Here is a 21,826-nt window from a genome sequence, read left to right as displayed (position 1 = left end):
CCTTTTATTGTTGAGATCCTGGTTAGAGCTGAATTAAGGCTTCAGAAATTACTTCCTATCATCGCAAAAAAATGTTAGAAAGTGTCACTAAGAAGAGAAAACCTGAAACTTTGAATGCCACTTTAACCACATCAGTGGGAAAAAAATTGCTTGGAATGTTGGAAACCTAAAATTCACACCAATAATTTATTATTTATCAATGAAAGGTTCCCAAGACGGAGTAGCTGTGGGTTTTGCCTCCCAAGGACAATTCCACCTGTCCGTCCATTACCCTGGGGGGGGGGAATTACTGACCCCCTTAGAGAGGGTTCGCAACTTGGGCGTCCTCCTCGATCCACAGCTAACATTGGAACACCATCTTTCGGCTGTGGCGAGGAGGGTGTTTGCCCAGGTTCGCCTGGTGCACCAGTTGCGGCCCTACTTGGACACAGTTGATCATGCCCTCATCACCTCGAGACTCGATTACTACAACGCCCTCTACATGGGGCTACCTTTGAAAAGTGTTTGGAAACTTCAGATCGTGCAGAATGTGGCTGCGAGAGCCATTGTGGGGCTTCCCAGATTCGCCCACGTTTCTATAACACTCGTGGCCTGCATTGGCTGCCGATCAGTTTCCGGTCACAATTCAAAGTGTTGGTAATGACCTTTAAAGCCCTACATGGCATTGGACCAGAATACCTCTGGAACTGCCTTCTACCGCACGAATCCAGTGGCCGATAATGTCCCACAGAGTTGGCCTTCTCCGGGTCCCGTTGACCAAACAATGTTGTTTGGCGGGCCCCAGGGGAAGAGCCTTCTCTGTGGCGGCCCCGGCCCTCTGGAATCAACTCCCCCTGGAGATTAGAACGGCCCCCATCCTCCTTGTCTTTCGCAAATTACTCAAGGCCCACCTATATCGCCAGGCATGGGGGAACTGAGACATTTCCCCCAGGTTTTTATATTTTATGTTTGGTATGTATGTGTTGTATGGTTTTAATTGTTGGGGTTTTATATATCTTTTTCTTTTTATATTAGATTTGTTTCACTGTTTTATTGTCTTTATTATTGGTGTGAGCCGCCCCGAGTCTTCGGAGAAGGGCGGCATACAAATCTAATAAATTATTATTATTATTATTATTATTATTATTATTATTATTATTATTATTATTATTATTATTAAGGAAGCCAACATCAAGTCAAATCTTGTGAATTTTTATAACTAAATCTATTAAAATATTAGGTATAAAATATTCAGACATCCTATGGACTCTTAAAAGTGCCATTTTCCTTCACACATTCATCAAATTTATTTATTTTGATGTATATGTGAAGGAAAATGGCACTTTTAAGAGTACAGTGGTACCTCAAGATACGAACCCCTCGTCTTACGAACAACTCGTGATACGAACCCGGGGTTCAGAAAAATTTTGCCTCTTCTTACTCCATCTGTCTCCTGAAGCCGAACGGCAAAGCCGAACTTCCGCGTTCGGCTTCAGGAGACAGCTGGGAAGCGGCGCGGTTCTTTTAAAAGGTCGCAGCCGGCCTGGGGGGCTTCCCAGCACCCCTCCGAACCCCGAACCTGGGTTCGGGGGGGTGCTGGGAAGCCCCCCAGGCCGGCTGTCACCTTTTAAAACAGCCGCGCGGCTTCCCAGCAGTCGCCGAAAGCCGTTTTTTTGCGGGGGTTTTTTGGTTGCATGGATTAATTGACTTTACATTGTTTCCTATGGGAAACAATGTTTCGTCTTACGAACCTTTCGTCTTACGAACCTCCTCCTTGCACCAATTAAGTTCGTATTATGAGTTATTACTGTGTATATATGTATGTATGTATGTATGTATGTATGTATGTGTATATATATATATATATATATATATATATATATATACACACAGTGTTCCCTCGATTTTCATGGGGGATGCGTTCCGAGACCGCCCGCAAAAGTAGAATTTCCGCGAAGTAGAGATGCAGAAGTAAATACACCATTTTTGGCTATGGACAGTATCACAAGCCATCCCTTAACACTTTAAACCCCTAAATTACCATTTCCCATTCCCTTAACAATAATTTACTCATCATTATTGTTGGTACTCACCATTGAATAAGACACTTAGTGATCCTGATATTTATAAACATAATTATTTATTCACAATAATAATTATTTTTTTGTTATTTATTTGCAAAAATTATTAGTTTGGCGATGACGTATGATGTCATCAGGCGGGAAAAACTGTGGCATAGAAAAAAAACCGCAAAGTATTTTTTAATTAATATTTTTTTGAAAACTGTGGTATAGGCTATTCGTGAAGTTTGAACCCGCGAAAATCGAGAGAACACTGTGTATATATATATATATAGATAGATAGATAGATAGATAGATAGATAGATAATTTTCAAAGCAGCATGAAGCTAACAACTTCAGCCTGATGATGGTGAATGTGATTTCACCGAAACGTCGCATAGACACTCAAAATATTAAATATTAAAAACCAAACTCTGAACAATCTACACACACACACACACACACACACACATATGCTGCCCCTCTCAGAGGACTCGGGGCGGCTCACAACATATCAAAAACAACATACAATATAAAATTAATATACAATCCAATTAATATAGCTAAAAAAATATTTAAAAGCCCTAATAACATTTAAAATCATACATTCCCATTCACACAGCAAGACATATTTACACTCATCGGCCAGGGGCTAGGGTCTAATGGCCCCAAGCCTAGCTGCACAGATAGGTCTTTAAACTTTTAAAGACCTATCTGGAAGGTGAGGAGGGTGGGGGCGGTGTGAATCTCTGGAGGGATCTGATTTCAGAGGGCCAGGGCCCCCACAGAGAAGGCTTTACCCCTAGGTCCCACCAAACCATTGTCTAATTGATGGGACCTGGAGAAGGCCGACCCTGTGGGACCTAACCGGTCGCTGGAACTCATGCGGCAGAAGGCAGTCCCAGTGGTATATACATATAGTGTATATATCAAATACTATGTGCATGTATGTATATATATAAAATTTACTGATATTAATCAAATTTGTACAGAAAAGTGGGGTTGGTATCACCTGATTTACCTCTTCTCATCAGGTAGAGCAATCATTCAGGATGGGTTGTCTTCATTCACTCAGAATGAGGTCAGAGTCTGTTACCTAGCCATTCTAGGATCCAGCTTCGACTAAATGGAAGAAGCAGACTTGACGTGGCTACGAATAGAAAACAGTCCAAATATGAATACTTCCTTTCCTGAAGCCGCCAAAAAGTTGGCAAATGCAAAAAGTCGGTTCATGAAAAATACAAAACCCAAATAGTAATAACGACAACAGCTCAAGCCGATGAACGAGGGGTATGTAAGAATGGACATCTCAGGGGCGGGACTGAATGATAGCTCCACCTGATGAGATGAGGCATATCAGGTAAGACCAACACCCCTTCTCCATCGTAGGTGGATCCATCATTCAGGATGGGATGCACCAAAACCCCAAAGTCCCCTGGGTGGGCCAAGTCCAAGTCCAATTCAGCGAAAAACCTGGAGGACCCTCAGTAGGACCCGACGCCAAAGACTGCATCCACTAACGTGAACTTGTCGATTTTGTAGTGGCAGATGAACTGAGAAGTCCAAGTCGCCACTTGACAAACCTTGACAAAGCCCAGGCCACCAACATCGCTGCACTACGTGTGGAATAGGACATGATACCCAGTGGCTGTGGCAGAGCTGAGAGTTTGTAATGCCTTAGCAATCGTTCTGCAAATCCAATGGCCAATGATCATGGCGGACACCTTCGACCCAATGAATGAGGCAAAAATGCCACCAGGAATACCTCTGCGGAACTGATGTGTCCTGTCAATGTATATGTGTAGAGCCCCACAGACATCCACTGTATGCCAAAGTCTCTGCGAAGGATGAGAAGGATTTGAACAGAAATTGTGTAGGACTAGTTCTTCAGCTATGTGAAAGGTGGAATTAACCTAAGAAATCAAAGAAGGATCCAATCGGAGGACAACCCGGTCCAAATGAAAAATACACAGGTCCTTTCGGATAGAAAGTAAAGAGAGCTCAGAGATCCTGTGAGCTGAAGTGATCACCACCAAGAAGGCAACCTTGTAAGAGAAATACCTGAGGTTCATAAGGAGGCCCCATCAGAGACTGGAATATCCTGGGAAGATCCCAAGAGAGATAGCAGTGGATATAAAAAGGTGCTCATGCACCCCCTCCTCAAGAAAGCCTTCCCTGGACCCAGCCGTACTTAATAACTACCGGCCAGTCTCCAACCTTCCCTTTATGGGGAAGGTTGTCGAGAAGGTGGTGGCACTCCAGCTCCAGCGATCCTTGGAAGAAGCCGATTATCTAGGTCCCCAGCAGTCGGGTTTCAGGCCCGGTTACAGCACGGAAACTGCCTCTCCCCCCTGCTATTTAATATCTACATGAAACCGCTGGGTGAGATCATCCAAGGGCATGGGGTGAGGTATCATCAGTACGCTGATGATACCCAGCTCTACATCTCCACCCCATGTCCAGTCAACGAAGCAGTGGAAGTGATGTGCCGGTGTCTGGAGGCTGCTGGGGCCTGGATGGGTGTCAACAGACTCAAACTCAACCCGGATAAGACGGAGTGGCTGTGGGTTTTGCCTCCCAAGGATAATTCCATCTGTCCTTCCATTACCCTGGGGGGGGGAATTATTGACCCCCTCGAGAGGGTCCGCAACTTGGGCGTCCTCCTCGATCCACAGCTCACATTAGAGAACCATCTTTCAGCTGTGGCGAGGGGGGCGTTTGCCCAGGTTCGCCTGGTGCACTAGTTGCGGCCCTATCTGGACCGGGACTCACTGCTCACAGTCACTCATGCCCTCATCGCCTCGAGGTTCAACTACTGTAATGCTCTCTACGTGGGGCTACCTTTGAAAAGTGTTCGGAAACTTTAGATCGTGCAGAATGCAGCTGCGAGAGCAGTCATGGGCGTACCTAGGTATGCCCATGTTTCACCAACACTCCGCAGTCTGCATTGGTTGCCGATCAACTTCCGGTCACAATTCAAAGTGGTGGTTATGACCTTTAAAGCCCTTCATGGCACCAGACCAGAATATCTCCGAGACCGCCTGCTGCCGCACGAATCTCAGCGACCGATTAGGTCCCACAGAGTGGGCCTTCTCCGGGTCCCGTCAACTAAACAATGTCGGTTGGCGGGCCCCAGGGGAAGAGCCTTCTCTGTGGCGGCCCCAGCCCTCTGGAACCAACTCCCCCCGGAGATTAGAACTGCCCCTACTCTCCTTGCCTTTCGTAAGCTCCTTAAGACCCACTTGTGTCATCAGGCATGGGGGAACTGAGACATCTCCCCTGGGCATATACAATTTATGAATGGTATCTTTGTATGTATGTGTGTTTAGAAAATGGGGTTTTTAAAATGTTTTTAGCAGTAATTTAGATTTGTTGTAAATTGTTTTCACTTTGTTGTGAGCCGTCCCGAGTCTGCGGAGAGGTGATGTCATCGGGTGGGAAAAACTGTGGTATAGAAAAAAACGCGAAGTATTTTTTAATTAATATTTTAAAAAAACCGTGGTAAAGGTTATTCGCGAAGTTCGAACCCACGAAAATCGAGGAAACACTGTATACAACAATCCAATAAAACAGGAAACTAAAGCATTACCATTAGAAAATATTTATTAAAAGGCATTAAAAACTATAAAAGCAGAGCTAAAATATTAAAAGAAAATAGAGAGGGATGATAATAACAACAACAACAAAGCCAGCTCACAGGTTTCCCTAAGTCCTCAGGCTTGCTGGCATTACCAGGTCTTGAAGAACCTTTGAAAGTTCAGGAATGATGAGGCCAACCTCAACTCTTGGGAGAGAAGATTCGACAATATGGACACCACAAAAGAAAAGGATCACCACCTAGGTCCCACAAAATGTAGCTTTCTAGATGATGAAATGCATAATGTATCTATTCTGTTGGACCTGGTAAGATAGACAGATAAAATTGGGAAGAGGCAATCCCTCAAATAACCTTGTTTCATGAATGTAGGGCTTTAAAGGTGATAATCTGTAATTGAATTTATGAATTACTCTGGGGAAATAAATGTTTAGAAAACAACCAGACCAGAGACATGAGCCTCAAATCTTTTAATGATCGGAAAAATAAACTTAAGAAATACCTACCCTAAAGGATAAAGTAATTAAAACTGGAAGCAAAAATATTGTGCATTGAGACTTGCAATATGGATGTAAGCCTTTCAGGGCAAATTAGACAGGAAATATGACAAGATGAACTTTCTACTTTATTATAAGACTACATTAACAGAACGTTAGTGGGGTGCAATTGTTCAGCAGTTAGACGCTGAGCTTGCCAGATGGAAAACTAATTGCCCAGATTTGAGATCTGAGTGCTGTGGGATGGGGTGAGCTCCCATTACTTGCTCCAGCTCTTGACCAACTAGCAATTCAAAAGCATGAAAATAGAAGTAGATAATTAGGTACCACTTTGGTGGGAAGGTAACAGTGTTCTGTGTACCGTAGCATACAGTCGTACTGGTCACATGATCATAGAAATGTTTTCAGATAATGCTGGGTCCCTCAGCTGGGAAACTGAGATGAGCACTAACTTAGAACACCAGGGGTGTCAAACTCGCGACCCGCCTGCTGGATGCATAATGCATTGGCCACACCCATCTCCGGTTTAGTGAAGCAGGGAAATCATAATACATCATGTGACAACATGATGCAATGAGTTTGACACCCCTGATTTAGACATTTAAAGCCTAGAGTGGATAATTCTCCTATACAAGGAATGTAAAATTATCTATGAACGATTATTTCAGATATATCATCTGGACATATACTATAAATCAATTGAAACAAAATTGAGGAATGTTCTTCAAAATAATTTGGGTAGTTGTGATACTTGACAAGCTATATCTGCCCAGAATATCATGAATATCATGTGTGAAAAATATAAAACATTGTTATGTGTCACGTTCCTCACTTCGTTCTATAAATATAATTGTTTTTTTATCACTTTTGGTTGAAAAGATTATTATCCTCCAGCTGTTAGTTTCTGGGGTGGGTGGATGATAAAAATAAAGGTCATTTAGATAAGTAGATATAATAAATCAAACTTGGTTTAAAGTGACTACATCATGCCTACTATGAAATAAAATGTTTATTTCACCAAAATGACTATATTAAAAAATTGTCAAAAATGTTCTTGAAATGCTCTTATTTTCTGCAAAACTAAATGGTCTGAATATTCCATTCATTGCGTTATAATTATCTTAATCAGGAGTATCTATTACTTCAATCAGTACCTATTTCTTCAATCATGACAATGTCTAGGGCTATGAGAATAGGTTCAAAATATCAGGAGTGTTCCAGGTTGCCTATTATCTGTCTAAATAAGGAGACAGAATTAAAGCACGCTAGTGAAATAGTTGTACATCAGGATGGTGAGTAAAATTAAAATAGTTGGTTTACTATAAAAATACAAATACAGTGGTACCTCGACATACGAGTTTAATTCGTTCCAGACCCGAGCTCGTAAGTCAATCAACTCGCATCTCGAACGAATGCCTTTAGACTTTGTTTTTCTCGCCGAGATAACCAGAAGCAAGGATTCTTGCACCACCTAGCAGAAGCTCGGCTCGTATCCCGAATTTGAGCTCGGGTGTCGAACAGAAATTTCGCTCGTGTCGTGGCTCGTAACTTGGAATACTCGCATGTGGAGCAGCTCGTATCTAGAGGTACTACTGTATGACCTACTTTATAAACATGAAATCAACTCACTGTCCATATCAAAAGGATGAGAAATAATTGAAATAAAAGTGATATTAAAAGATACTACTGCAACTAGCCTTACACCACCACTCCCAAACTAAGATTTCTACACTAAATTCCCAAAGAACCACAGCTTTTTTTTCCTTTTGTCCTTCTAAATTGTTTTATAAGAAAAGAATTGGTATATCCCTTACAGAATATACACCATTCCTACCATGTTTGATGCAATTCAGATATCAAATTAAAATTGGCTTTCTAAGTCTCAACATTCTGTTCATACTCGTCTTCACTGTTACATATTAATACTTATGAAATATTATTGTTTTTCCCAATATTAACATACCCATTTCCAGCGTGGCTCTAGGTAACCTGACGACATGTTGACTTTTGATTTCTTACTCAAGGTGCTTTGAGCCTAAAAGGTGAACTTCAGCTTTTTCCTGGATAATTTAGTGTTCATAATATCAGCAAGTGGTAGTGGTAGGGTAGGAAACAATCTTACTTTGAATCTATTGTATTATTAACATCTTTTTTAACTGCTGTTTGTATTTTTGATTCTACCAGCTCCAACTAAGTGCTGTGAAAGGGATACTTTGTCCGGACTGTTTTTTCAATATATATGTAGGAGATGACCATCTCCCTAATTTTCCCTAGATGATGATGGCATTTAGCCCCAATGTTATCATCGTTAATGGATTCATTTTTCTTGCAAGATGTTTGTTAATTTATATTAATACTAATTTTGTTTTCAACTCTTTAGCTTATATCTTTAGTTTTTATTCTTTTAAAAATCTTGAAAATTTACAGGATGAGGTATAAAGTGACTAAATAAATTCCATCATTAAATTGAATAAGATTTATCTACAATTTCTCTGTCGTATCTTTCCTTTCAAACAAGAAAATAAGGCAACTCATTTGCAAAAGCAAGGAAAAATAAATCATTATTTTCTCTAGACGTACATTTTCCTTAGGCTATATTGTATTGTCAGCTATGAACTAATAAAAATGTACCTGTTAATGTTTCGAGAAAACTGAAATTGCCCCACTGAATGCATGCTTTTTTTTGTTGTTGTTTTGTTTATTCTGCCATCCATTTCATTGTCCTACTAGCAATGCCAAATCAACACAAAGCTGTTATTGGTATATATAACGTTTGAAGGCGAACAAAAAAGCATTGTCCTCATGTTGATTTAGCTTCTAACATTATTCATCCTGTAAACAATTCAGAATTACAGGAATGCTTCCTGCACTTACTGTGATGCTCAGCTGAATAAAACAAATTGGGACAAAAAACTTAGTTCTAAAGTAGCAATACCATTTATGTAGTCATCTTGTTCTTCGGCAATGTTGATGTTTCTGAAGTGTCTTTACTCAAAGAGAAGCACTGCTTTAGGTTAAGTATATTCTTATTTCCATTGGCATTCATCATAAAACTTTACTGAAGTGTTCAGATTTTGATCACATTAACCATGGGGAAGGATGCTACAAGTCATAAGAGTGAAGATCAATTATAAATCCTTTATTCAGTGGTGTTTTAAGTTTGAATGTTTAATAAAGAAATCTGAATATTTAATAAATAAATTGTTATAAGTTGAGCACTACTTGTAGCAGTAGGATAGAAAAGCTTGTCATAAAATAAACATAAGCAATGAATCTAAGTGGCCAGTTCCTATTCCAAACTGATGGCAAGAAAAATACACAATGGCAACTCTGTTTTCTTGGCTCTTGAAGAATGTCAATCTTGAATATCACCCGGGTGAGATACCAGCAGTGCGCTGATGATACTCAGCTATACATTTCTTCCCCGTGTCAATTCAGTGAAGCGGTAGATGTGATTTGCCGGTGCCTGGAAGCTGTAGTAATCTGGATGGGTGTCAAGACTCAAGCTCAACCCCGACAAGACTGAGTGGCTGTGGGTTCTGCCTCTCAAGGACCATACCATCCGTCCGTCTTTGGTGCTGGGAGGAGAAGAAATAACCCCCTCAGACAGGGCTTGCAACTTGGGTGTCCTCCTAGATCTGCAGCTGAGACTAGATCTGTATTTCTCAGCTGTGGCTAGGGGAACTTTTGCAGAGGTTCGCTTTGTGCACCATTTGAAACCCTACCTAGACCAGGAGGCTCTTAGCACACTTGCCCTCATCACCTCACACCTTGACTATTGCAATGCACTCTAACCTTGGGGTTAACCTTGAAAAGCGTTCAGACTACAATTCAAAAAGCAGCTGCATGAGTTATAATGGGTGTACCAAGGTACACCAGCCATTACTCCAATTATCCGTGAGCTGCATTGGCTACCAGTCTCCAGACACAATTCAAGGTGTTGATTATTACCTTTAAAGCCCTACATGGCTTAGGACCCTAGTTCCCTCTAAGCTGAGCAGTGAGCAATCGCTCACTTAAAAATCATCATCAACTCAGAGTTTTCCAAACCTGCCCAGAAGCCGAGAGGGAAAGAGTGAGAGGGAAGGAGAGAGAGAGGAAGAGAGAGAAACAGATAGAAAAAAGAGAGAAAGGAAAAGAAAAAGAAAAAGAATGGGAGTAAGGAAGAGAGAAAGAAAATCAAAATCTAGTTTGAAACTAGCTCAACTATTTAAGTGGCATTTTGATATTGATAGAGTTGCCCTATTATGAGCTCACTTTTATAGACACACAGTACAGTATTTTATTTTGAAATTCTCTGAGGCAAAACAGGGTGGGTTTTTTGTTTGTTTGTTTATTTATTTATTTATTATTTCTGTGCCGCCCAGTCCCGAAGGGACTGCCGCTCAGACACTATACTTTTCCGCCCACCCCCCAAAAAAATTAGAGGGAACACTGCTTAGGACCAGACTACTTATGGGCCCACCTGCTACTTCCTACTTCCCAGCGGCCAATAAAGGCCCACAGAGTCAGCCTTTTCCAGGTCCTGTTTGCCAAATAATTTTGGTTCGCATGGCCATGAGGAAGGGTCTTCTCTGTGGTGACTCTGGCGCTTTGGAACCAACTGCCTCATTATCCCCACTCTACCAGGAATTTTAACACATTGTAATTTTAATTAAGACAATTTATTGGTATGAAAAATAATTGAATAAAGCTGGTAATTTTAAATCTTAATAATTTTTGATAAAACATTTTATAGCTTGAATGTTTTTGTAATGAAAAAACAGAAATGTTTAAAAGGTTGAAGGTAGAATGCCTGCAATATAGTAACATATGGAAGGGAAAGTAATCGTTCTATTACTCAATCAGCGGTAGAAACATTACAAAAGAAAACAAATACTTTATAATTTATGCATTATACGTATGAACAAACCTTTTCCCTTGCTTTACAATTTTTCAGCTTTCCTAGACAGCATTAATTACATGTATCCCATGTTGCTTTTTGTTTCCCATCTTTTCTTTGCTTCAAAACTGTGAAGAAATACAGTACATGTCAGTTTCCACTGAAGTACACTTCGGGAATTTTCAGTAAAATTTCATTTAGCAGCAATGTCTAAATTGTAATTAAGTTTTTAATCCTCCAGCAATGAAAAAGTAAAAATATAAACATCTGAATAATATGTCAGTTGCACTAAAAATCCTACACAAAACAGATAATCTGTTCAAAGAAAAAGTTTAAAATTGAATAAACGTGGATCAATCTGAAGAAGAAAAACATTTAAATCAAATAATAAACTAGCTGCAAAAAGAGACGTCCACTTTCTTACCCCCAGGCAAGTTTTTTCTTTTTTCGGGCTTCTTGAGTAACCTCTACATCTTGCTTGGCTTTCACAAAATTTCGGCAAGCAACAGCTTTTGCAATTTTCACACCAAGCTAAGTAAAAAAGAATATAAAGTCCACAGAAGTTAGGCAAGCTAAATTAAACAAAGAAAAAATGGGGTTTTTTTTAAAAAATGATACTTGGGCAATGTTTGCAAACTTGTCCTGTATCCACCATAGAAACTGACTACAGTATTTATATTCAGTGGATAGTGGTGTCAGTTCTGATTACGTGAAGTAAATGTGTATTAAAAGACAACATAAAAGCACACAATTGAAGCTAGCAATACTCATGGTGAGCTAATACTGAAATTACACATATTAAGCTACTTTGTTTTCTTCTAGCTGAAAATAAGGCAAATGGGACCTTATAATACAAATTTATCTGTTAAAATCAAAGTGGCCCTTGAGTTTTTCTTATATATATAATATGCTTGGGAACTGGGTATGCCATAATTGGAATTTTCTGACTTTCTTATTGGATATACTAAAGGAGGAGTTCTGGAAGATACCAAAAGGTTGGAATATAAAAATGTATGAATATAGGCAGATTGGGTCTTCTCCGGGTCCCATCAACTAAACCAGTGTTTTTCAACCAGTGTGCCGTGGCACACTAGTGTGCCGCGAGACATGGTGAGGTGTGCCGCGAAGCTCAGAGAGAAAGAAAGCAAGAGAGAGAAAGCAAGAGAGAAAGAAAGCAAGAGAGAGAGAAAGCAAGAGAGAAAGAAAGAAAGAGAGAGAGAGGAAGAAAGCAAGAGAGAGAAAGAGAGAGAGAGAACAAGAGAGAGAGAAAACAAGAGAAAGAAAGAGAGAGAGAGCAAGAGAGAGAAAGAAAGCAAGAGAGAGAGAGAAAGAGAGGGAGGGAAGGAGAGAGAGAGAAAGACATAGAGGGAGGTAGGGAGGGAGAGAGAAAGAGCAAAAAAGAGAGGAAGGAAGGAAGAGAAAGAAAGAAGGATGGAGAGAGAGAGAAAGAAAGAGGAAAGAAGGGAGAGAAAGAGGGAGGGAGAAAGAAATAGAGTGAAGGGGAGGAAGAGAGAGAGAGAGAATTTTTTTGTGCAACCTTTTTTTAAGCCCCCCCCCCCGCTCAATGTGCCCCAGGATTTTGTAACTGTAAAAAATGTGCCGCGGCTCAAAAAAGGTTGAAAATCACTGAACTAAACAATGCCGCTTGGCGGGACCCAGGGGAAGAGCCTTCTCTGTGGCGGCCCCGGCCCTCTGAAACCAACTCCCCCCAGAGATTAGAATTGCCCCCACCCTCCTTGCCTTTCGTAAGCTACTTAAAACCCACCTCTGCCGCCAGGCATGGGAGAATTAAGATTCCTTTCCCCCCTAGGCCTTTACAATTGTATGCATGGTATGTTTGTATGTATGTTTGGTTTTTTATATTAAGGGGTTTTTCATTTGCTTTTAGTATTGGATTATTATTGTACACTGTTTACGATTGCTATTAGCCGCCCCGAGTTTTCGGAGAGGGGCGGCATATAAATCCAATAAATCCAATAAATCCAATAAATAAATGAATGAATGAATAAATAAGCAAGAAAAAAACAACAAAGTTATCATCATGTTATCATTATGTTTTTAATCTGTCTTAATGTAAACAGTAAATATGTTATTCTTGGTTCATATTTTTCATAGAAACAAGCAGTTCAATGGAGAATTTGAAGAAAGATATACAAAGCCGTTAGAGAAGAGCTACATACATGATGGATCAGATATAACAACAGCAATACCACTTAGACTTATATACCGATTCATAGTGCTTTACAGCCCTATATGATGGGTTAGGCCAGGGGTAGGTAGGCAGCTCTTCTATGACAATGTGGACTTCAACTCCCAGACTTCCTGAGCTAGCATGATTGGCTCAGGAATTCTGGGAGTTGAGGTCCACAAGTCATAGAAGAGCTAACTTTGCCTATCCCTGGGTTAGGCAAAAAGGGAGAAACATTTAGTGCATGCTAGCATAAATATACATACATGTTTTATACCAATATTCACTGATATGCATATACAGCAGATGCAGAAAAGCAATCTTATATTCCTCAAGAATAATCCCATCTATCATTTATTTTACAATTAGAAGACAACTCTGTCTGTCTGTTTCGAGGATGTGTATGTAAAAATGTACTGTATTATCCAATCAAAATAATCCCATCCTCCCAAAGATTTGTGCAACCGCCCTGAGGGATTTCCTCACCTATCCAATGTATCTTTCACTGAACAGCAAATCCTGGTGGAGTTTTATTTCATTAGCGCTCTACACAGAGAACCCCAGAAACAACCATGTCAACGTTTGGGAGGATGTGACCATATAATCACTTTGCTTATGTTGCCAGTCTCCCTATGAAAATGCCATACTGTCTTCCTATGTATTTCTTAACACTACATAAAAACAGTGATTTCTTTCTGGAAAATTCACTAACTGATACATCTTATTATCTCAAATGTTCATAATTAATATTGTAGATTCTACAGCTCCTATACTATAGACTTGCAGTTTTATGAATGCATGTAGTCCTTGACTTATGACTACAATTGAGTCCAAAATTTCTGTTGCTAAGTGAAACATTTGTGAAGTGAATTTTGCCCTATTTTACTTTTCTTGCTACAGTTGTTAAGTGAGTTAAAGCTAAAGTTAAAATTGATTGGTCCATCATAAAGTCAAATGTTCACTCTAACAAGAATTATGTCCATTGAGTTTTTTGAGACATTCTTAAATAAAAGTTCAATATACTAACATAAATTACACATATACTAATGGAATCAACTATTAACCCAAATATACAGCACCTATTACACATGGCATATGTTATAGTTTGAAATTTCATATCCATATTTCCATAGTTCTGCCATTAGACTGTCTGAAAAGATTTAACAATATCTAATAGAGACTAATTGTGATATATACCCAAGCATCTACATTGATGCCCTACAGATGCAGCTCTTCTGTCTTTCAATATCACTAATAGGGCCTATATAAATTCTTTGCATTTATATCTTTTTTTGTTTCTTAGGAATAAAACAACTCAGTGTAATTATCAAAGCATAGGTTCAAAAGGGTTTAAAATGGTACATACTGTTAGAGAAGGAAAACTATGTCCTCAGCATTTGATTAATAAATAAAAGTGATATTCCTATTGCAGTTAAAAGATACTGTAATTACAAAATATCGAAAATAACTTTTAAAAGACAAATGTAAATTAATTGCAGAGAAAGTGCATAAAATATATCACTATAACTATGCCTTAGTAAAATGAACATTTTCTGCTTCCATATACACTCATACATGTAGTTTCACTTCCCATTTTAACAGGGCCCGCCAAATCTAGGTCAATAGGTTTTATATTTTTTTAAAAGGTCATCAAATAATGTAGCAAGCTGCAATGCTATAAAAGCAATAAAACATGAATAAAAATACATACAACACTTTCTTATGTAGTCAAAGTATCAGCATTTTCCATATAGAACATCCAATATTTTGCTGCATTTTAATTAAGGTGTCTAAACATTATCACAAAGAACTGCAAATTGGTCAGAGCATGCAGTAAAGAAAATTAAGCTCTAAAGGCTTTTTATCACCACATTTCAGGAACCAAGGGTGTAAAATGTTCTAATTTGGGATATATTAAAAGCCATAAAAGGTCTTTCAAAAAGATTAATGGTACTTTGCTTGGATTTAAGATAAGGGCTTTAGCTGGTTGGAAAAGCAGGGCCCTGGCTAGACCCTTGAGGCATTCATCTTTACAGCCACTTGGAAGATTTGTAAAAGCGTTTGCATAACCTCAAGCAAACGCACTGCGACATTTTTTTGAAAAAAAAATCATGTCAATTTTATAGGTTTAATATGTGAAAGTTGTATTGGGAGTAATGTTGATATAGTGATTCATCTTCATTACCATTTTTAAGAGGCAAACTTTTTTAATCAAGTAAGTTTTCTATGAGGCAAAAAGCATTCATTCATATTGAAGTTCAAAGATAATCATTTCAGAAATCTTGCCCTAGCAGCTTAAAGAGCATAGCACAAATTTCGTATCCATTATTTTTCACAAAAAACCTAGCTATCAAAAATACCTGGTGACAATTTTTAAAATCTTCATTTTCTGCCAAACAGTTTGAAGGTATTTTTTTTAAAGAGACAATTATCATATTAAAGTTGTTTTGTGTCTATGTGTGGAATAACAGGTTTCGATATAAAATATTCATACTATTCACTTTTGTTCTTTAATTAAATGAAAACAGATGTTTTCTAAAGTAAAGCGGAACCATTACTGAAGTACTTAAAGTGCTAAAGTCTTTAATTTTTATATCAGTTTGGTCTACAATTCCTGATTGTCTTTACTCAAGCTCAACATTAATGTCAAGCAAGTTACCTAGGAGACGAAAGAGATCAAAGAGACAAAACCCCCTCAAATGTCTGATTAATCAAGCCTGCAAACAGCTTATTTCTTTTAGCCTGCATGCAAGTATGAAAATGAGATTCAGGGAGCCGTACATTGTGCAGATTTGTTCATTCTTATCAGAACAAAGCCAGCGGCAGCTTATTTCATGGATCATTGGCACTGTCATCAGTGCTACACAGAACGGGTGACAGCTCCTCATTTTAAGGCTTGAACAAAATTAGCAAAAAGTCGGCACAAATTAGCCTCTCATCTTTTTAGTAATATGACATTATTCATTTACTTTTTATCCAATTTTTAATTTTTTCCTTGTCAGCTATCCCTCTCTAGTGTTCCTTGAGCAGCATCATAAAGCCCCTTCCTTTTTTAAAAAAAGCTATAAAACAGATGAAGTTCAAATGGTAAATAAAGTTAAGGCAGAGAGAAAATACATGATCTCAATTCAGCTGCAAAGATACTTAACTGAAATTTCCAGAAAACAAAATTATTGATAGGTTTGGTGAAAATATTTAAAGGTGAAACATTCATGAGCTTTATGGGCTATGATATCCCTAGAAATCCTCTTCTAGCATTATCATTTATGTGCCAACCAAATTAGGTCACTAGACGTATGGAAGCTAACTATTACAATAAAGTAAAAGCAATGAAGCGAATTCCCTTTGGAAATTTGTGTACAAAGAGTTGCCTTATCAAAAAGATGGGTGGTATATAAATTTAATAAATAATTTATATTTCTTATTTAATAAATAATGGCAAAAAAATAATAATCCTGGCTTTTTTCCAGGGATAATACACTGCTATTTTGCTTAGGCTGGTCTTTAGTTGACTCATATTTTTTTAAAATTGTGGCTGGCCTCATAAATATTTCCTTATAAATATTTGTATTTTACCTTTTGGTTACCTCCTTGGGCCTTAGTGGTATCAAATTCAAAAAAAGCAACAGACAAACAGTGAAACAGCCAGGCAGTTAGAGATAAAGATTTATTTCAAAAACCCATTGTAATATACACACTCTAGGATAAGAATAATTCGATGGAACATTCAAAGCTAAATTCAAAAATGTCATATAAGATCTGTTCTATAAAAGGCTAAACCCAAAGGGGTTTTAGCAGAACATCTCAATTCTAACAGGTCCTGAAGCATCCTGTGGTCTATCAGAGAAACCAAACAGCCTTTTAATACTGTATTACAGTTTCTCATCAAATATGAATCTAGTTATTTCAGATTCAGCCTTTGGCAATGATTTTCCCCTTTTATGTTATGGAATGTTATCCACTACTGATGTATATTAAATATATAAAGCAAACAAGAATCTCAGTTGATTTGGAAGAGAAAATGATAATCTCCCAATTGTTTGTTCAACTTCAAAATGCTCCAATCTCTTTGTTGTGTGCTACTGTTATTTATTGCATTAAAATACATTCTACTGCTGGATATTTATATTAAAATATAAAAACACAATATTTTTCACATATTTTAGCATTTCTTTTTATTAAAATATTTTAATGCAAGTACATTCTTCCATTCATAAAAAAATAAAAAAAATTAACCATAAGCTGTTAGATGTTTTACAGTTCCCTTGTAAGAAAGGCTGCTTTTTAAAAAAAGAACTGTAGTACTGTTTTCAGCAATTTCTTTATCTATGTTCTTCTAAGTAAGAAAGCTTATTAACAAGCTTTGAACTTAAAATCACATTTACAATAATGTGCCATCAACAGTTTTATAAGCTAATTAGAAAAAAAGATTAATTAATGACTGGCTGCTAATAAAATGGCAATCATGAAGAAAGAAACCAAGGGTGCTAAGCTTCAACTACCACCAATTAAGAGCTAATTACAAACAAATTATATATGTGTTTTGCTGTGGGCTTTAATTTACTAAAATGGTTTTAATTAAAAGAGAAAACATGCTGATTAATTGAACTGCAGAAAAAATCTACAGTATAAACTGTGCTTTGTCTCTTTAATTAGACTTGTAACATTTGAATTTTTTAAAGGTTTGTTAAAAAAGATATACATAATTAAGAGGGCACATGCATACAATCATAGGTGATAACCCCTGTCATATAGTAAAGTTTAAGGCAAAACACCCTGATAAAGAGAAAAGGATTTGATTAAGAAGACAGAATAATTAACAATACAGTGCAGTATTTGTCCATAACTCTTTCCGCAGTATAATAATTTGAAAGTTATATATAGTTCTTTGCCTTTCATTTTTAAAATATTTGAACAGTTAAAATATTAATATATATTTTCATGTTTTTTAACAATGACGCTTTAAAAATAATAAACTCTATATTTCTCTATATTATAAAAAATGTTTCTTTCAAGCATTGTTTTTGCTGAAATTGTGGTATACAAGTTTAAATATTTTTTTCTATATTAAATTATGTGGTACAAAATTCTTCTACATACACATTTCAGATAGGGTATAATGTATAGGAGTAGAACTCATTAGCTTTCTGGGAGCTTCTAGCTGTGAATTACCACTTTGTAATTAAACACTGCAATATTAAATACTGCAATAGAATCTGATTGATTCTTTTAAAGTGGTAGTTTAAATTTTGATAGGATACTTAACATAAATGGTTATCAAGTATACACTTATATATCAACAAGATGAGTAAAAGTCAACAGAATGTAAAAATTAGGAATTGTGATAGAATACACAAATCAATTAGAATTATTTCAAACAAAAATAAAGAGCATATTCAAAAATAATCATAATTGTGAAATCATTCATACCAAATATCACTAAGCTGACATTTAGAACAGTTTTGACAGTATTATTTGTATTTAGAGAACAACTAAAGTAATTTGGGATTCAATTCTATACTAATTTGCTTAAGAGCAAACCTCAATATATATATACTCAATATAACTTACTTCTGAATAGGCAAGTGAAGAATTAACCTATCAAGTTTCTTGATAGGCAATCAAATATTTATTTATTTATTCATTTATTTATTTCATTAAAGTTGTATGCCGCCCCTCTCTGTAGACTCGTTTTTTTCTCTTTTCAAGTTATACTTTCTCTTTTCAAGTTATACTATTTATATTTAATCAAAACACAAAATGCAAAAATATAGCAAATATTACTTATATTTTATGTCATCACACATGAAAAAAAATTCATCTTAGAAATCTGCAATCTGCAAATGGTTTCATTGACTTTTTAAGGCATCCATATAGCAGCAATTAATAACTGGAGTGTACAAGGCTTGAACGGTCATCTGGTTTAAATATCTATTCTGAAGCACATTGACAAACTAAAGTGGGTAGCAACAAGCTGAATTGACTGGCTCTAAGCTTTTCAGAGATTTTACAGCTTTTTCTGCTGGTTTTAGAATTTTTGCAAACAACCTCAGTTCCATAAGTTGAGGATGGTTGAGTGCTGTGATAGGCTATATTATTATGAGATACCAGTAAATACGATTTACAACTGCATGAAACTCTAGGGTTATTAGAGCTCTAACTTTGCTCTCTTTTGCTAATGGAATGTTATATTTCCATGCTATTCCTGCAAAAACAATTAGGGCCTTAATTCAGGTTTCAACATTCTAAATATTGGCTGAAGGCTGATCTTACTTTTAAATTCTACATGATGGGGCAGATACAAGTTTTGATAACAAATGTATGGGGAGCAGATTAACATGGTTCTAATTTACTGCTTTAAAAATAGAAATGAGGCAAAAAAACTACGGATATACTTTCCCTGTTTGAGTCTCTTTCTTTGTTACATTGTCTCATCCTACGTCTGTTGCTTCTATCAATATAAATACTTGCCAGGGAGCCACAACTCTGGCACAGATGGTGATAAGGTCATTTCTACGAAAGCCAAACTTGCTAACTAGATACACAAACCTTCCTGACTCTCCAAGAAATCAGTGATCACCTCCACGTCCCCTACAAATCTTCCTTCCTGGAAGAGGCCCAGCTTTGCCAACATGCCCTGCCCAACTTGGAACAAGACCAAGGCCAGTGAAAGTAGATCATTCCCAGGAGGGACGATCTCTTCAACCAGCTAAGCCAACACTTCTGGCAGAGTTTGCCATTCATCTGTGCTGTGTTTTCCACTATTTCAGAAAAACCTGTAATCAGATGAATTCTATGTCATTAAAAAAAGCAAATAAAATATGTGTCATAACTGAACTGAGATTAATAAGAGCAAGTAATCACCATCAATAGAAATGGTAAAAAAAAACCTATTAATAAAAAGGTTGTTACAAAACAAAATCCCCACTGATTTAAGATCAAATTGTTCAACTGGATAAATGTGCCACCCTTACCAACAGCAGATGGGAAAATAGTGAAGTAATCAAGATGGAAATAATATCAAGAGTTTGGATAGAGGAAATCGCTACATATACAGTACCTTCAGGTTGAGATCATCAAATACAGTGGTACCTCGAGATACGAGTTTAATTCGTTCCGGACCTGGGCTCTTAAGTCGAGCAGCTCTTATCTCGAACGACTTTTCCCCATAGGAATTAATGTAAATAATTTTAATTGGTTCCAGCCCTCAAAAAACTCACAAAGTTAGTCTAAATTATGCAGAAAGACAAGTTTTTAATGAAGAAATGTACATGTACATATAAATGAATAATGAAGTTTCTTTCACTTAACTTGTAAACTTTCTTAAACTTTTAAATTTACATATGTTCAACTTCTCTGCCACCCAATCCTGTAGGACAGAGGTCCCCAACCCTTTTTGCACCAGGGACCGGCTTTAAGCGATCAAGAGAGGAATGGGTGAATGAATGGACGGAGGGTGGGAAGGAAGGAAGGAAAGAGGGAAGGGACAGGAACAGAGGAAGGAAGCAAGGAAACTTATGAAAGGGGAGAGTAAGAGAGGAATGAGTGAAGGGAGGGAGGGAGGGAAGAAGGTGGGAAGGAGAAAGAAAAGAAGAAATAGAGGAAGGGAAGGTAAAAGAGAGAAAGAAAAAGAGCTAACTTCCGCGTTCAGCTTCAGGAGACAGCTGCGAAGCCGCGCGCGTGTTTTAAAAGGTTGCAGCCGGCCTGGGGGGCTCGGGGGGGTGCTGGCAAGCCCCCCAGGCCGGCTGCAAGCACCCCCCGAGCCCCCCAGGCCGGCTGCAACCTTTTAAAACACGCGCGCCGCTTCGCAGCTGTCTCCTGAAGCCGAACGCGGAAGTTAGCGTTCGGCTTCAGGAGACAGCTCCTTGGCGCTCGTATCTCGAATTTGGGCTTGTAAGTAGAACAAAAATATCTCTCCCCTCCCAGCTCTTATCTCGAGTTGCTCGTAAGTAGAGCAGCTCTTATGTCGGGGTTCCACTGTATACTGAATTCAAGAAGGTTAGTAATGAAAATGGGTGTGGAATGTAGCAAATACAGCAGATAGTTGAAGAAGAAAAAAAGGGAATTGTAAGAATATTTGAAGAAGATGCACTGAAGTTAATACATCGTGAAGGCTTACTGAATACCAAAGAGATGAAAATGGCCTAAAAGGAAGACCAGAAGAAGAATAGAGAAGAGACATGACAAAGGAAAATATTACACCACCACTGGATAAAAAAAAAAAAATCCTTCATGCAAATCAGATAACAAGATCTGGCAATGGCTAAGAGCAGCTGAAGCAAAGAACAGTGAGGCTAATAATTCTGGCTGCACAAGAACAAGCCTCAAGAACAAATGCATACAAAGCTAGAATGGAGAAGACATCAACAGTCAGTAAATGTTATTTCTGCAAAGAAGCTGAAGAAAAAGTGGACCAGCTGATTACTGCTGCAAGACAACTGCACAGACTAATTACAATCAGCATAACAAATTAATAATAGTGGTGCATTGGAATATCACCAAGAAACACTACTTGATCCCAAGCAGGAAATAACAAACTTTATAAAAATGAAGTTGCTGTTGTTGCTGCTATTTATAACAATGTGACATTACTGCTGCCAGTTCTTTAACTGGTATTGATTTTCA

At 37.8% G+C, this 21,826-nt stretch overlaps 1 protein-coding gene across 6 annotated transcripts in view; it reads right to left on the bottom strand.

Moving 5' to 3' along the window:
• The window catches only part of FAM204A (family with sequence similarity 204 member A), a 47,552-nt gene that overhangs the window by 10,543 nt on the left and 15,183 nt on the right, over nt 1-21,826 (bottom strand). For 2 of the 6 annotated variants that reach the window (XM_070752623.1, XM_070752622.1), the window contains exons 7-9: nt 11,438-11,544; nt 11,044-11,141; nt 8,507-9,233 (exon numbers count right to left, since the gene is read on the bottom strand). In XM_070752623.1, coding sequence (XP_070608724.1) covers nt 11,090-11,141; nt 11,438-11,544 — 159 coding nt within the window. In that variant the 3' untranslated portion in view covers nt 8,507-9,233; nt 11,044-11,089. The other 4 variants (XM_070752625.1, XM_070752620.1, XM_070752624.1 and 1 more) reach the window with 3 other exon arrangements.

This window comes from Erythrolamprus reginae, chromosome 5 (genome assembly GCF_031021105.1).
Source record: "Erythrolamprus reginae isolate rEryReg1 chromosome 5, rEryReg1.hap1, whole genome shotgun sequence".
Taxonomy (NCBI): domain Eukaryota; kingdom Metazoa; phylum Chordata; class Lepidosauria; order Squamata; family Dipsadidae; genus Erythrolamprus; species Erythrolamprus reginae.
The sequence above is the reverse complement of the archived record's forward strand: the minus strand, read 5'-3'. Positions and strand labels throughout refer to the sequence as shown.